Source organism: Mustela nivalis (genome assembly GCF_964662115.1).
Source record: "Mustela nivalis genome assembly, chromosome: 19".
Taxonomy (NCBI): domain Eukaryota; kingdom Metazoa; phylum Chordata; class Mammalia; order Carnivora; family Mustelidae; genus Mustela; species Mustela nivalis.
This window is the reverse complement of record NC_139038.1, coordinates 23,322,588-23,340,723: the sequence shown is the minus strand read 5'-3', so window position 1 is coordinate 23,340,723 and position 18,136 is coordinate 23,322,588. Positions and strand designations below refer to the sequence as shown.

The 18,136-nt window shown below is 35.5% G+C and overlaps 1 protein-coding gene across 7 annotated transcripts in view; it reads left to right on the top strand.

The window, feature by feature from the left end:
- The window catches only part of LOC309854548 (phospholipid-transporting ATPase ABCA3-like), a 294,363-nt gene that overhangs the window by 149,421 nt on the left and 126,806 nt on the right, over positions 1–18,136 (top strand). For all 7 annotated transcript variants that reach the window (XM_082713827.1, XM_082713826.1, XM_082713828.1 and 4 more), the window contains 6 exons: positions 3,817–4,076; positions 6,633–6,749; positions 8,379–8,496; positions 10,592–10,765; positions 13,624–13,805; positions 17,539–17,676. In XM_082713827.1, the coding sequence (XP_082569953.1) occupies positions 3,817–4,076; positions 6,633–6,749; positions 8,379–8,496; positions 10,592–10,765; positions 13,624–13,805; positions 17,539–17,676 (989 nt within the window). The remainder of the gene's footprint in view (positions 1–3,816; positions 4,077–6,632; positions 6,750–8,378; positions 8,497–10,591; positions 10,766–13,623; positions 13,806–17,538; positions 17,677–18,136) is intronic.

The window sequence follows — 18,136 nt, the reverse complement described above, 5'->3', positions numbered from 1 at the left end:
CCCTGAGATCATGACCTGAGCTGAAGGCAGCAGCTTAACCCACTGAGCCACCCAGGCGCCCCCTTAATTCAGATTTTTAATTTGAAAATTATCTTACATGAAAAACCATTGATGTGGAACTTTGGATTTACCAACTATCTTGAGATTTTTGTCTTTAGAAAATATTTATAGAAGAAAAAAGCTGTGCATATTCTAGCACAAGGAACAAAAGTTGGAAACAACTTAAAATCAGTAAAAGAATAGTTGAGCCTATTAGACAGTCCTTAAAAATAATCCTTACAGAGTCTACTCTAAGATTGAATTTGAGTTTAAGGATTAAACTGAGTCAATACATACATGTATTTAAATAGTTAGTTGGAGATGGGTGGTGATTATTTCAGGCAGTGGAAGTAAAATCATGAACACATACAGGACAGGATGCCACATTCAGGGAACTGCATGGCCTTTTGTTTGTTCTCTTTCTTTATTAGCTAGAATAGATGGTACATGTAAGGCTGTTATAAATGAGGTTAAGGGGCACCTGGGTAGCTCAGTGGGTTAAAGCCTCTGCCTTCGGCTCAGAAGCTTCTGCCTTTGGCTCGATCCTGGGATCGAGTCCCACATCAGGCTCTCTGCTTGGCAGGAAGCCTGCTTCCCTCTCTCTCTCTCTGCCTTCCCCTCTGCCTACATATGAGCTCTGTCTTTCAAATAAATAAAAAAAATTAAAAAAGAAAAAAGAAATGAGGTTCAGAGGCAAAAATGTCATTAAAGACCTGGCATGTAGGTGAAGGAGTATGAAATTTCTCCTGGAAATTATGAGAGACACAGGTTATAGCAATATTCAGTTTTAATAGGAGAAATGATTTATTATGGTAGTGGATGCATATCTCCAAGCGATAACACTCATAGTTTATCTTTGGTTTTTGTTGTATACTGTTGCAGAGCAAATAGTACTGTTGCCTGTGTTTCACAATTTATATAATAATTATATAAATGATCAAGATATTTCAGAGAATGGTCAACAAAGGAGGATAAAGGTACAAAGACTAAGAAAGATTGGCAGGGAAATGAGTAGAAAATTAAGATAATCTATTACATGAACCAAGGGAGGAGTGGAAAACTATGCTTAAATTTTCAGTTATATTACCACAAATGAACTTTTATGATATTTTAAAGCTTAAAACAACATTCCTCCACAGAACACAGTTTCAAATAATCTAACACACATTTTGTTTAGATATCTATTTAAAGATTTATATTTATTTGGGAGTTCCATGTTTTCAGATATATTATTGGTTCCAAATTTTGAAAGTATGTTTTTCCAACTTTTGATTTTATCTATGCTGTCCTTTATTGAAATAGCAGAGATCTTTCATTAGATGTAATTTGTCATATTTTGGCCACATGGTCTTTTTCTGGGCTTTCGTTTAAGAAGTCCATCCCTACTTCAAAAATATTCTTCTACTATTTCCTCTTTATGGTTTTTCCTTCAGTAATTTGGTTGTTAATCCATGAGGAAGTAGTTCATGTTTGTGTGTAGTTGGGCTAGGGATTCAGTATTGTTTTTTTACCACAGAGAGGAAAATAGTTTTCCCAAAACTGTTTAAAATAATGTCCTAAAATTCTTTTTTTCTATTAGTCTATTCTTTTTAAAATTTTTTACTACTACTACTACTACCACTACTACTACTATTATTAATATTATTATTTGAGAGAGAGAGACAGCAACAGAAATAGCGAGAGAGAGCATAAGCAGGGAGGAGAGGGAGAAGCAGACTCTGCACTGAGCAGGGAGCCCAACATGGGGCACAATCCCAGAAACCTGGGATTGCCACCTGAGCTGAAGGCAGACGCTTAACCGACTGAGCTACCCAGGTGCCCCTAGTCTTTCTACTCTTAAACTAATATAGTATTACTATTAGAGTGGTTTTGTGTACTGCATCTTAATATCAACTGAGACTCCAAAAAAAAACTCAGAATATGGAACTAGCAGATAAGAACTTGTTGTAATGTGGCTATTATAACTATTCTCAGTCATTGAATTAAAATGTGTACAATGAAAGAAGTGGTAAGTCTCAGCAGAGAATTAGAAACCATAAAAAAGGAATAAAACAAAGTCTAGAATTGGAAAATATAGGACAGATTTAATAATGAAGATAACAGAAGAAAGAGTAAATGAACTTGGAACAATAAAATGTGTTCAGTTTGAAAAACAAAAAAATTGACTTTCATTGAAATGTGGAGCAATACCAAAAGTTCTAACATAAGTGTAATTAGAATCCCTGATGAGTAAAAGAAGAGAGAAGAAAAACGTATGTGTAGAAAAATGGCCTTAAGAGTCTTAAATGTGTAACAAACTGAGGGTTGCTGGGGGGTGTGGGTCTAGGGATATGGTGGCTGGGTCATGGACCCTGGGGAGGGTATGTGCTATGGTGAGTGCTGTGAAATGTGTAAGTCTGATGTACCCCTGGGGCAAATAATACATTATATGTTAATTTTTTAAAAGTGTCTTAAATGTGATTAAAGATAGTAACCATAAAGTGGCTGGAACAGGTATACACATATCTGATAAGACAGATTTCAAGACAAAAGGTCAATTTGTCAGGAAGATATAACGATTTTAAATATGTATATATTTAATAACAGCTTCAAAATACATGAAGCAAAAATTGACAGAATTAAAGGGAGAATTGGGCAATACCATAGTTGTCAATGGAGATATTAATATCCTTCTCTCAATAGTTGACAGAACATCTAAAATAAAAAATTGTAAAGAAGTAGATGATATGAAGAATGTTCTAAGTTTCCCTGAGCTGATTGACATTTACAGAGCAATTACTCAACAGTGGTAGAATACACATTGTTTTTAAGTTCACATGGCATTTCCACCAGAATAACTCTTATATTGAGTTGTAAAATAAATCACATTGAAATTAAAAAGACTGAAATCATATAGAGTGTAATGAGTCAAAGAAGTCACAAATCAGAAAATATTTTAAATCGAATAATAAGAAAACCTGACATGTTAAGATATGGGAGCAAAACTGGAGGATTATAGCTAAAGTCATGCTTAGAATTTTATAGTTTTAAATGTTCATATTAGAAAAATGGAAAAGTGCAAAATTAATGATCAGAGTTCCAATTTTAGAAAATGGATAAAAACAAATTAAACCCTAAGTTGTCTTAGTTGTATGGTTGCTTTTTAGTTGTATGGCTAATGTGGACCAATTTTTCTTGCATTTTTCTGCATTACTCTGTAGAATTTATCTGTGATTCTCAGCCTCATTTCTGTATTTCTTCATCTCTCTAATATCTAATTAAATCTGCCTTCTTTTTAAAATATAGATTACATTAGCAAGCCTTCCACTGTTACTAAGTGTATGTAATTTTGGGAAGATGTGAATCAGATTCAGCTGAAGATGTATCCCTTATTTCTTTTTCTTTTCTTTTTTTTTTTAAAGATTTATTTATTTATTTATTTATTTGACAGGCAGAGATCACAAATAGGCAGAGAGGCAGGCAGAGAGAGAGGAGGAAGCAGGCTCCCCACTGAGCAGAGAGCCCGACTTGAGGCTGGATCCCAGGACCCTGGGATCATGACCTGAGCTGAAGGCAGAGGCTTTAACCCACTGAGCCACCCAGGTGCCCCGTATCCCTTATTTCTGTGTCAAAACAATGATATGTTTTCAGGGTAATTATGTGCATTTAGCCTCGATACACCAGTAAATTTGTGTTCTGTAGGTGACAAACTATGACTTACTTGAATTGCCATGTTATTTATGTGTCTGAGTAATTCCTTGGTCTGCTTTATTTGACATTGTTTGTTTTCTCTTGCAGGGTACATCAGAGAAGGGTTCCTGGCCGTACAGCATGCCTTGGATAAGGCCATCATGCTGTATCATGAAAGCAGTGCTAGCCAGAAACTGTTTGATAATATCAGTATCTTTATCCAGAGATTTCCACACCCAGCTTATTCTCATGATGGATTAATTTGGATCACTAGTTCCTTCCTCCCTTTGATGTTCATCCTGATGTTCTCTCCAACTGTACTTTCCATCATGCGATCCATTGTCTGGGAAAGGGAAAAAAGATTGAAGGTAATCTCAGTTTCTTTGTTTCAAGTTCTTATTAAATTCCATTTATTTAAATTTATCTAAATTCCAGTTAGTTAACATATAATGTAGAATTTAGATATATATATATATATATATATATATATATATATATATATAAAACACCTGGGGCCCATCACAAGTGCTCTCTTTAATCCCCATTACCTATTTAAACCACCCCACCACCCCCCTTCCCCTCCAGCAGCCCCAAGTTTGTTCTGTATAGTTAAGAGTCTGTTCTATGGTTTGCCTCTCTCTTTTTTCACCTCTATGTTCATCTGTTTCTGTAAAAATGTTTTTTGGGCATGTGGGACTCTTTTGTATAGAGAGTTGGATTATTTCTGTATATTTGTCATTAGTGGGTAGTTGTTACATCCCAGTAGCAGGAAACGTAAAATAAGAAAAGTGAGTACTGATATCATTTGTCAGTTTTTCAAGCTGGCAGAATTTCAGAAAGAAACTTGTCTCTTGGGAGCAATGGGAAGAGAAAACCTAAAGGCATGCAGGGGGACAAAAAAGGTCACTGGAGGGATTTAAAGCCTTTAATAATTAGAGTATCAATGAACAGGTCCTGGCTAAATTAACATAAAACCCCACATCTTAGGCCTTTACCTTCATATCTGTTACCCTAATGTCTGGGTATCAACAAAAAAATTATTAGGCACACCAAAAATTAAGAAAAAAACTTGGTCCAAAGAGGCAAATCAGTTACCAGAACCAGACACAGATAAAACACAAATGTTGGAAATACCAGACAAGGAATTTTAAATTACTATAATTAATTATTTAAAGGCTCTAAGGGAAAGGTAGATGTGTCCAGGATCCTCAAGATAGCCCCTGGTTTCTGAAATTCTCTAGAAGGACTAGTGGGACTTGGCATATAGTTATTGCTCACAGCGAGGCATTATTATAGTGGTATAGGAAGTAAATAAACATAGCTGACTCAGAAGAGGATATGACACAGGCACAGACACAGCCTGGAGGAATTCACCTGTAGGCTTCAGTTAACCCCACAAGAGGTCACACAGAGCACACTCTTGCCCCAGCAATGAAAACCCAGCAGTACGTTTGTGAAGAAAATCCAGCAGTATGTTTGTGATGTTTGTGTCCAGGGGAGTCCATTAGAGATTTAGCACCCGAGGTTTTGATGGGGACTGGTCATGTAGACACCCTTTGCCTAGCATTTACCAAAATTCCACACTCCTAGAAAGCAGGTATTCAGCATAAACCATAGTGTTTGTACCAATAGTTTTGGCACAGTCACCTACACTTACCATTTAAGGAAAGTTTTGTATCAGTGTAGGGAGCAGTTTACCAACCAAGTTCCCATATACCAGCCAAGGGCCAACTTGTAAATATGTCTTTCTTTTTTTTTTTCCCCCAAATTAATTTATTTTTTATTTAAATTCAATTAACATATAGTGTATTATTAGTTTCAGAGATAAGAGTTTATTGATTCATCAGTTGCATATAACACCCAGTGCCCATTACATGCCTTTCTAAGAATAGTAGTCTTGGGCCTCCTTTGTTAACTCTTTCTACACAGTAGGTAACACGCAAGATCAGATAGGTAATGTTATCAGACAGATAAAATCTATTAGGAGTCAAATAGAATTTCTAGACATAAAAAACATGCTAACAAAAATGAAGAACACTTTTGATGGGCTCATCACTAGACTTGAGGAAAGAATCATAGAATTGAATATGACAGTTGAAATTACACAAACTGAAATGCAAAGACAAAATTGTAAAATGTAAAACGTAAATGTAAAAAGTAAAAACCCAGAAGAAAGCATTAAAAAGTATAGGACAATATAAATAGTATAACATATACACAAGTTAAATCCCCAAAAAGGAGATAAGAGAATAGAGCCAAAGAAATAACAGCAGAGAATTTTACAAATTTAATGATAGACATCAAATCACAGGTCTAAGAAGCTCAGAGAACACACAGCAGGAAAAATAACACACACACACACACACACACAGGAAAAATAACACACACACACACAGGAAAAATAACACACACACACAGGAAAAATAACACACACACACACACACACACAATATTCGAACTGTTGAAAATTAAAGACCAAAAAGAAAATCTTGAAAACAACTAGAAGGGGATAAAGACATGTTGCCTAAAAGGAACAAACATAAGTATAGTCAACTGGATTAAAAAAAAAAAAAAAAAAAAAGACACACTTTTCTTATACTCCAGGAAGTAGAGTATAATAGAAAAGAGAGCTTAAATTTCAAAGTTTTAATTTTAGATATTTTACCTTTTGTTCCGTTACAAGGTGTGGTAATGAAGAAAGATCTCTGAACTCAGGAGAAGTCTATTTTAATGCCAGCACTGCCCTAATTGACTGCATAATTTTGAATGGCATACTTTCTGAGACTTGACTTTTCTTATTCATAACATGGAGATGATATTAACCATTCACATAGTTTTTTATGGAGATTTAAATAGAAAAATATATGTAAGTGGTATGAATTGCTGATGCATTTAATATTTGATTTGTGTTGACTTTCCTACAGGAGTACCAGCTTATAATTGGACTTAAAAACTGGATCATCTGGGCTGCCTATTTCTTCACATTCTTCTTTTTTTATATTATTATTATCTCTATGATATGTATTTTATTCTCTGCCAAGGCAAGTGTGTAACTTCATGCTACCCAGTAAAAATACCATGAGTCACATATGTAATACTGGTTTTTTAGTAACCAGTAGAAATTTTTAAAACCATAAAAAACAGGTGAAATTATGTTAATGATATTTTAAATTTAACCTGATACATACAAAATATTTGAATATGCAACCAATTTAAAAATGAAGAGATTTTTTTACATTCTTTTTTATATTGTATTTATTTATTTATATTATTTATTTGAAAGAGCGAAAGATTTATTTATTTGAGAGAGAGAGCATGAGAATGGCGTGGAGGTGGCGGGGGGGAACAGACTCCCCACTTAGCAGGGAGCCTGACACAGGGCTATATCCCAGGACCCCAGGATCATGACCTGAGCTGAAGGCAGATTCTTAACCAACTGAGCCACCCAGGCACCCCTACATTTTTTTGTACTGTCTTCCTACTTCAGGGTGGGTTTTATATTTACAGCACATCTGAATTCATATGCTATATTTTCATCAGAAATACTTGATCCGGGGATGCCTGGGTGGCTCAGTCTGTTGAACGTCTGCCATTGGCTCAGGTCACTATCCCTGGGGATTGAGCCCTACCTTGGGCTCCCTGCTCCACGGAAAGCCTACTTTTCCCTCTCTCTTTACCTGCCACCCTGCTACTTATGCTCTCTCCATCAAATAAATAAATAAAATCCTTAAAAAAAATAAAAGTCTTCTTTAAAAAAAAAAAGAAATACTTGATCTGTATTAGACACTGCCTTCATTTTTTCAATTTAAATCAAGATAACTAAAATTAAATGAAAATAAAAATTTAGTTCCTCATGGGGCACCTGGGTGGCTCAGTGGGTTAAAGACTCTGCCTTCAGCTCATGTCAAAGACTCTGCCTTCAGCTCATGTCATGATCTCGGGGTCCTGGGATCGGGCCCCGCATTGGGCTCTCTGCTCAGTGGGGAGCCTGCTTCCTCCTCTCTCTCTCTCTGCCTGCCTCTCTTCCTACTTGTGATCTGTCTGTCAAATAAATAAATAAAAATCTTTAAAAAAAAATTTAGTTTCTGGGGCACCTGGGTGGCTCAGTGGGTTGAGCTGCTGCCTTCGGCTCAGGCCATGATCTCAGGGTCCTGGGATCGAGTCCCGCATTGGGCTCTCTGCTCAGCAGGGAGCCTGCTTCCCTCTCTCTCTCTCTGCCTGCCTCTCCATCTACTTGTGATTTCTCTCTGTCAAATAAATAAATAAAATCTTTAAAAAAAAAATTTAGTCCCTCAGTCACACTAGCTACCTTTCACATGCTCAATAGCTACATGTGTTAGACATCTTAGTTTTTGCTGATTATAGCCTGCCTCAATTACCCTTTGGCAGGCAAAAGGTAATTTTATGGTGAACCAGTTGGTCTCAGGTGCCAGGAGCATGAAATACAGATTTTATTTCTGCTGTGGAAACTTAGAGGCTGCTATATCTCTGAGAAAAACATAAACCCTTCTGTAAGAAATAAGTTGCTTAGTTAAATTTCATCTAATTGAGTTTCAGTCACTTAGCAGTAATCTACCACATTAGCACTATCATTTTCTCCTCTTTTCTTATGTTTATGTGACAGTAATTTATCATGTACCTTAACTGATGTCATAATTGTTTTTTTGTAGATTTTCAGTGAGCCAATCTTTCGCTTCAGTGACGGTAGTTTCATCTTTGTCTTTCTTATGTGTTACGCCATTGCTTCAATATTCTTTGCCTTTATGGTTAGCACGTTCTTCAATAAAGGTAAGTCTAAGACTCATTCTATAATAGATTTTTGGGGTATTTGTTTACTAAATTCCACTGTAATTAATGTATAGTGTTATATTAGTTTCAGGTATACAATATAGTGATTCAATAATTATGTACATTACTCAGTGCAAATTACAATAAGTGTGCCCTTAATGTCTTCTAGGGTCAGTATTTTTACAAATGGCAGAATTTCCTTTGTTTGTAAGGCAGAAAAATATCCCTTTGAATGTATACACCACATTTTTTTTAGCCATTCACCCACTGAAGGACAATTTAGGTTGCTTTTGTGGTTTGTCTATTGTGAATAATGAATACAACAATGCAGATATTTCACTTATTTATTTATACATTTTTACTTATCTATTAATTTTTTTCCCATCATGATATACGTATTCCTTAATCCCAATCCCCTATTTTCCCCATCCCCCATTCATGTCCCCTTTGGTAACCATCAGTCTGTTCTCCACAATTAAGAGTCTGTTTCTTAGTTTATTTCTCTCTTTATCTCCCTTTGGTCATTTGTTTTGTTTCTTAAATTCACACATGAGTGAAATAGTATAGCATATGTCTTTCTTTGACTCACTTATTTTGCTTAGCATTATACTTTCTAGCTCCACCCATGTTACTGCAAATGGCAAGACTTCATTTTTTATGGCTGAATAGTATTTATACACCACATCTTCTTTGTTCGTTCATCAATTGATGGATACCTGGGCTGCTTCCACATCTTAGATATTATAAATAATGCTGTTATCAACATAGGGGTGCATGTATCCCTTTTTATTAGTGTTTCTGTATTTTAGGATAGATACCTAGTAGTATGATTTCTGAACCATAGAGTAGTTTTAAATTTTTTAAAAAAGATTTTATTTATTTATTTGACAGACAGAGATCCCAAGTAGGCAGAGAGGCAGGCAGAGAGAGAGGAGGAAGCAGGCCCCCTCCTGAGCAGAGAGCCCAATGCGGGGCTCAATCCCAGGACTCTGGGATCATGACCTGAGCAGAATGCAGAGGCCTGGGTATTTACCCCAAAGATACAGATGGAGTGAAAAGAAGGGCCATCTGTACTCCAATGTTTATAGCAGCAATGGCCACAGTCGCCAAACTATGGAAAGAACCAAGATGCCCTTCAACGGACGAATGGATAAGGAAGATGTGGTCCATATACACTATGGAGTATTATGCCTCCATCAGAAAGGATGAATACCCAACTTTTGTAGCAACATGGATGGGACTGGAAGAGATGATGCTGAGTGAAATAAGTCAAGCAGAGAGAGTTAATTATCATATAGTTTCACTTATTTGTAGAGCATAACAAATAGCATGGAGGACATGGGGAGTTAGGAGAAGGGAGTTGGGGGAAATTGGAAGGGGAGGTGAATCATGAGAGACTATGGACTCTGAAAAACAATCTGAGGGGTTTGAAGTGGTGGGGTGGTGGGAGGTTGGGGTACCAGGTAGTGGGTACTAGAGAGGGCACGGATTGCATGGAGCACTGGGTGTGGTGAAAAAATAATGAATACTGTTATACTGAAAATAAATAAATTTAATTAAAAAAATAAAAAATTAAAAAACATTAAAAAATTAAAAAGAATGCAGAGGCTTTAACACACTGAGCCACCCAGGCACCCCTATTCAGCTATTCTTTATTTGGAGCATTGTGATTGAGATTGGAAGCATATGTTTATTTTTTCTTTCTTTTTTTTCTTTTTTTTGTTTATGTTTAAAACTTCATGTTTTATATGTTTAAAACTTCATACAGAGCTTTTTATTCTACCCAGTAGTTAAGACTCTGGAAACTCTAGCTGTTATTTACTGATTGTGTGCATTTATAATTTCTCAAGCCCAGTGCTCATGAATAAATCTTCATTTAAATGACTATAAATATCCTGTACACAAACTATTAATTCATTTATTTAACACATATTTAGGGAGCATGTACTGTGAGCCTGATGGTGATACAAGGATGAAAAATAAAGACAAACACTCTTCCCTCATAGAGCTTACATTCTTTTCTCTATAATGTAGTAGAAAAAGTCATTGTTTTGCATATTGCTTTAGAGTGACCTTATAATTTCCTTATTTTCAGTCCATTTGGCTGCTTCTGCTGGAAGTCTCCTATATTTTGCCAGTTTCTTTCCATTTAATACCATTAATCAATTCTACGGACAGATGACCCTTACCAAGAAGGTGGCTGCCTGTCTCAGCTCAAATGTTGCATTGGCACTAGGGATTAGTCGTCTGCTCAAGTTGGAAGTAAGACGTATGTGTTTGCCCTGCAAATTTTGCCTTTGCTGTTTGATTCCCTGAAAGGTGGAATTGAGACAACATAGGTGGGACAGTGGGTAACGAAGTAAGAAAATCCTATACAAATTATTTATCCCTGGATTTGTTTATTGTAAAAACAGTTACGTGAACTAAAAAAAGAAAAACCAGAGTTGTGAAAAATTATAAGTTCCCCATTACTGCACAATAAGCCTCCAGTTATACTCTCAAAGTAGTTTTAAGCCTGTTCTGCTGCTTGCTTTATTTAACTTAATAATCTATTGGGCCTCTTCTCACATAGAGAAATATTAACTTTTTACACATTTAATATTCCATCCATTGTGACGTACTATAATTGATTAGTTCTCTAGCAATGTATATTTAAGTAGTTTCCAGTTTTTTGCTATTAGTATAACAATACACATATATTTGCTCAAACATTATGCATACTAATGTAAATAATTTTTTCAATATAAAAATACTATCTTATAAGATATTCATAGCTTAGCTTTGATTGCTATTGCTGTTGTGATAACTCAGTAAGTGCAGAGTAGATACTTCTGCCAGTTTGAGCTAAGAATTTAATTTTATTTTCCATATGAAAATCAAGCTATTACCATCATTTATTGGATAATTTGTTGATCTCTACTGGTTTCAAATTCCATCTTTGTTTTATGTCAAGTTTCCACATATACATGTATCTTTCTGGTGATTTTTTTTTCATTCTTTTGATCTCTTTTATTCTACTTTTGTGTCAGTACTACAATGGTTTTCTCATAGCTTTATAACAAGTCTTAATATGTTCTTATCCCCTGACCTTGTTTTTTATTCATGTCACTTTGAGAATCACTTTATCAAAATCTGTGAAAACTCTTACCGGGATTTAGTGGGAATTTCATTACATTTATTCATTAATGAAGATGATTAAGGACTTAATTTTTTCACCTGTGAACAAAAACCTACTCCCAATGAACAGCCAGTCAGAAGAATATACATATGATTTCTGTATGGATACTTGCATTTTTCTTTCTTTATACCTGAAACATTAAAATTTCACTGGTATTTATCTAGATGTGGGATTTTCATTGGCTTAGTCTACAACAGAATGTATACTTTTTGGTTTTCTAATTAGTTTTTTAAAAGGTTTTTACTTATTTATTTGAGAGAGAGAGAGAAAGAGAGTGAGAGTATAGGAGGGGAGAGGGTCAGAGGGAGAAGCAGACTCCCCACAGAGCTGGGAGCCTGATGTGGAGCTCGATACAGGATCATGACCTGAGCCGAAGGCAGGCGCTTAACTAACTGAGCCACCTAGGCACCCACTTTTTTGTTTTCTAATTGAATTATTTTTTATTGGGTTAGTTTATTTTATTTAGTTATTTTTTTCTATATTTTCTCTTTCACGAACTCCTGTTGTGTTCTGGCTGGGAGGATTTCTCAAGGTACAGCAGACTTCCTAAAATTGCATTCTACCTTTATTGTTGTTGCTAATTTGCTGTTCACGGTCTCTCAAAATGGCTTTCATTTTGATAATTTTTTTAAAAGATTTTATTTATTTATTTGACAGAGAGAGATCACAAGTAGGCAGAGAGGCAGGCAGAGAGAGAGAGGAGAAAGCAGGCTCCCTGCCGAGCAGAGAGTCCGATGCGGGACTCGATCCCAGGACCCTGAGATCATGACTTGAGCTGAAGGCAGTAGCTTAACTCACTGAGCCACCCAGGCGCCCTCATTTTGATAATTTTTAACTCTACCAAATACTTTTTCTTAAGCTGTTACTTTTTTATAGCTTTTTCAAATACACAGTGCTAGTGAATATTCTGATGGTATTGATCTATAGGAAAGGGAGGCTGAAGCTGAAGAAAGGACAAGTTTCACTGACCATATTCATGAAATGTCTTTGAATTAGGAGTTCACTGCAAGCCCCATGCTTTTTCAGTTATACTATACTTTGTCCAAAAATAGAAGAAATAGAACAAAGGATCACTTTTTTTAAAGATATTTTTTAAAATTTTATTTATTTATTTGACAGACAGAGATCACAAGTAGGCAGAAAGGCAGGCAGAGAGAGAGGAAGAGAAGCAGGCTCCCTGCTGAGCAGAGAGTCCCATGCGGGGGCTCAATCCCAGGATCCTGGGATCGTGACCTGAGCCGAAGGCAGAGGCTTTAACCCATTGAGCCACCCAGGTGCCCCACAAAGGATAACTTTTTTAATGATTTTTCTTTTTCTCTTCTATCAGAACTTTATTTATTGATTGATTTAGAGAGAGTTGTATGTGCCATGTGTGAGTGGGGGAGGAAGAGCAGAGGGAGAGGGAGAGAGAGAATCAAGCAAGCTCCACACCCAGCATGGAGCCCAGTGCAGGGCTGGATCTTACGACCCTGACATCATGACCTGAGCCAAAATCAAGAGTTGGACACTTAACCAGCTGAGCTACCCAGGTGCCCCAGAACTATATTTAAGCAAAATCTCTTTTTCTTCTGCTTTGTAATATAGTCAGCATCCATCTCTAGTCCTGTTGAATATTTTTCCAGATTTGTGTACTCTGATGGTAGTTTAAATGTGAATTTAGTATGAAGGGATAGAAAAATAGGATCTAATAGACTTGCTTTTTTCTTGCCATTTTTGTTATTATTGTTTCATTCATGGACCCTGTCTCAGTCATTCCTATTTATTTTTGTAGATTCTAAATTGAGGTCAGAAGAACCCAGTATTATTACAGATTCTATCATTTTCTTAGATGACTTAAACAATAAGGGTATTAACATATAGATAATTCACAGTGACAGGATTTAGAGTATCAACTTTTTTCTTTGCTGTTTCACAGAGCTGTCATCCATGGTATCTCCTTTTTATTTCAGAAACTGGTATTAGATGGAATAATATTTGGACACCAGTCAGCCTTGAGGATAATCTCATGTTTGGCTATATTTTGTTGATGCTTTTACTTGATGCTTTCTTGTATGGCCTTGTGACCTGGTATATAGAAACTGTCTTTCCAGGGCAGTATGGTGTGCCCCAACCATGGTACTTTTTTCTTATGGTGAGTACTAATGCTGATGCTATTATAAAAAGTCATAGTCCTTTTGAGCCTATTTCTTTTAATATTTATAGGCAAATCAAAAGGTCAGATGCAGAATAATTTGCCTGTGCATGCCAGCCATATGAAAATGCTAGCTATTTCTTGATCTCTTAAAGCCTTCCACATATGCAAATGCATATCTGTGGATAAGACACTGAAACCCCATACATTTAAAAATTGCGAGTAATAGAACTCTTCTTTAGCTACATGGCACATTGTAAATTAGATTGAGGGATAAAGAAACCTGAAAGTCTGCAGAAGATTTTCCCAGCTAAATAACATGCAATGATTTCTTAGATCCTGGTAAGTAGAAGATTGGTTATTTCCCGTATCTCTGTCCTTACCACCTGTTTACTTTCAAGGAGTAGAGCAGTTTACTTAGAGTGGAAGAGTTTCTGCATCTTGCCCTCCACATTATTCCTGAATAATATACAGTACAAAGAAAGTATTCTGAGTGTGATAAAATGCATTGGCTGTGACGTCATTGTTGAATAATTCCGGTTTGTCTCTTCTTCCTGAACACTAACATTTCAAAACAATTTTTACTTCTAAATCCTAGAGACATAAATAATACACAGTTTTGCTGCAAAGTTCAATCCCTTGAAGTATGCAATAGCCACAGAGTAAGCCAGTGTTTTTTCAAGTTCTTAGAGTACTTCATTTCTTTTTTCACCTTAAAATTTTTAATTCCAATGAAATTCATATGTTAAAACTAACTATTTTGAAGTGGAACAAAACATGGGAGTTTAGTACATTTACAATGTACTTGCACATATCTAGTTCCAAAATATTTATCACCCCCAAAAATAAAGCCTTATACCCATTAAGAAGTCACATCCCATTTTTCCCTATCCCAAAGCCCCTAGCAAGCACTAATCAGCTTTCTTTTTCTATGGACTTACTATTCTGGATGTCTTTTATAAATAAAATCATATAATATGTGACTATTCAGCTTCTTTCACTTAACATAATGTTTTTGAAGTTTATACATGAATATGTATCAGCACTTCATTCTTTTTGATTACCGAATAACATTCCATTTTAAGTATATAGGACAATTTATCAACCTATAGTTAGAAATGTAGGTCATCTTTTGGCTATTTGAATAGTGCTGCTAGGAATATTTATCTATAAATATTTGCTTGTGTACCTGTTTCAGTTCTTTTGGGAATATACCTTGGAGTAGAATTGCTAGTACTTAGGATAATTCTGTTTCCTGTCTTCAGTAATCACTAAACTGTTTTCTGCAGTGACTGCACCATTTGTACATTCCCACAAGCAATGTACCGGGGTTCCAATTTCTCCACAGCCTCAAAACCCTTTTTTATTCTTTTTCCTTTATTATGGCCATCCTTGTGGGTATAAAGTAGTCTCATGGTTTTGATATGCATTTCTCTAATGATTAATCATGTTGAGATATTTTCATGGGCTTGCTTCTTGGCCATTGGATATGTTACTTACAGAAATGTCTATTCAAACTCTGTGACTTTTTTTTAAATATATATTCTGGACAGTAGATCCTTATCAGATACATGATTTACAAATGTTTTATTCCATTCTCTGGTTTATCTTTTCATTCTCTTTGTAGTACTCTTCCATGCACAGTAATTTTTAACTTTGATTCAAAGCCAATTAAAAAATTTTTGTTCCTTGTGAATTTTGTGTCATATCTAATCCAAAGTCATCAAAATTTACCCCTGTGTTTTCTTCTAAGAATTTGATGGTTTTTTAAAAAAAGAATTGTATGGTTTTATCGTTAAATTTAGATCACTGATCAGTTTTGAGTTGATTTTCATATAGTATGAGATAGGGATTCAGCTTCATTTTTTGGCTGTGGATATCCTTTTGTCCCAATACCATTCTTTGGAAAGACTGTTTTTTTTCCCCATTGAATGGTCTTAGCACCCTTGTTGCAAATTGATTGACCATAAATGTATGGTTTCACTCTTGCATACTTAAGTTTATTGCATTGGCCTATACATCTGTTCTTTTGTCAATACCACACTGTTTGATTACTATAGTTTTATAGTAAGTTTTAAAATCTGAAAATGTCATCCAGCTTTTTCTCTTCTTTTTCAAGATTTTTTTGGCTATTAGGAGGTCTTGGAGTCCATAAGAACTTGGGATCAGCTTCTCTATATCTGTAAAAGTAACCATTAGAATATTTATAGGAATTACAGTGAATCTGTTGATTGCTTTAAGTAGTAGTGTTGTATTAAAAGTGCTGTCTCTCACAGGGTTTGAAATTTATTTGTAAGGATCAGAAAGAGGGGGAAATGAGACAGAAAAGGAAAGCAGCCGGGAAAGAACATGTCAGCACTGTGGGCCCCTGGAGCCCTGTGATGCAGGGAACTCTGGGAATCAGTGCAAAGCACACAGTGATGATCTCGAAATCACCCCCACCACCAGAAAAATAATGCCTTTCAGTCCATGAACTTTCTTTTTCTTTTTTGTCTTTCTATTTATATTGTCTTTAAATTCTTTCATTGAGGTGTTATAGTTTCAGTATATGAGTCGTTCAACTCTCTAACTTTGTTCCTAAGTATTTTACTCTTTTGGATCCTATTATAAATAGAATTGTTAGAATAGGATTTTCTTTTCGTATTGTTCGTAGTTCACAACTGATGTATACATGTTGATCTTGTATCCTGCCTCTTTGCTGAATTTGTTTATTAGCTCTAATAATGTATATAGGAGAGGATTCTTTGGGCATATCAGTATGTAGAATCACATTATCTTCAAATATAGGTAGTTTTACTTCTTTCTTTCCAGTTTGGTTATCTTTTATTTCTGTGAATAGCAAGGATGAAAGCAGGTATCCTTGTCTTATTCCTGATTTTAGAGGAAAAGCTTAAGTCTTTCACTATTGAAGACTAAGCTGTGGGTTTTTTCATAAGTTCCCTGATGAATTTCAAGAAACTGTTCCTAGGGCGCCTGTGTGGCTCAGTGGGTTAAGCCGCTGCCTTCAGCTCAGGTCATGATCTCAGGGTCCTGGGATCGAGTCCCGCATCGGGCTCTCTGCTCAGCAGAGAGTCTGCTTCCTCCTCCTCTCTCTCTTTGCCTGCCTCTCTGCCTACTTGTGATTTCTCTCTGTCAAATAAATAAATAAAATCTTTAAAAAAAAAAAAGAAACTGTTCCTAGTTTTCCAAGTGTTTTTTTAATCCTGAAACACTTTGTCAGAGGCTTTATTTGTTTCAGTTGAAATGATCATGTTCCATTTGTTCTATTAGTGTGATATATTTCATTGATTGATTTTTGTACGTTAAACCTCTCTGAATTACTAGGATAAGTCCCACTGTGCCATGATGAATATTCCTTTTGATATGCTATTAGACTTAGTTTACAAGTATATTTTGAAGATTTTAAAATCTGTATTAATAAGGGATATTGGTCTGTAGTTTATTTTCCTTGTGATGTCTTTGACTTTGGAGTTTGCTTTTCAAGTAATACTGAGCTCATAGAATGAGTTAGAAACTGTTCCTTTCTCTTACATTTTTGAAAGGCTTAGAGAACAGTTTTCATTAACTCTTGTTTAAATGGTTGGTACCAGTGATGATATCTGGTCCTGGACTTTTCTTTGTAGGCCCATTTTGATTACTAAGTCAGTCATTTTATTCATTATAGATGTGTTCAGATGAAATGCTTCATTTCTGAAAGCTCATCCTAGTAATTACATTTTGGCTTTCTTTGTAGCACTCCTACTGGTTTGGTGAACCAAAAACTAGAAGGAAGAAAGAAGAGATGAAAAACTGTGGGGAAGCTCCAAACAAGTATTTTGAGCCTGAACCTACTACTTTGGTGGCAGGTATCCAGATCAAACATTTGCACAAGGTATTTCTTTCAAAGGTCTCTTTTTCCTGCAAAGACTGAAAGCCATATACTGTGCCCTGGATTTGTAACTGGCCATTTCTAGAAAACAAATAATATGCTTAATAATGAATGGGTCATAAGCAGTATAATTGTAATTTAAGAGACATCCATAGAATGCATAGATATATCTTTACACTATAATATTTACTTCATTATGCTTTTAATCTCCTCTGATGGGCTTGTCAACAAGTGATATTTCAATTTTGTAATAAATTCTGTGAAGAAAATAAGCTAGGTACCTTAGTAACATCTGAGTGTAAGTGCAGAGGATGACACTAAATGTAGTTAAAGGGAAATCTCTCTGAGGAGATGACCTTTGAGCTGAGATCTGAAAAATGAGTAGAACTAATTTTTTTGAAAAGCTAAGTAAGAAAAGAATAATACCCACAGTCAGCAAATAGCAAATTCAATGAACTGAGGT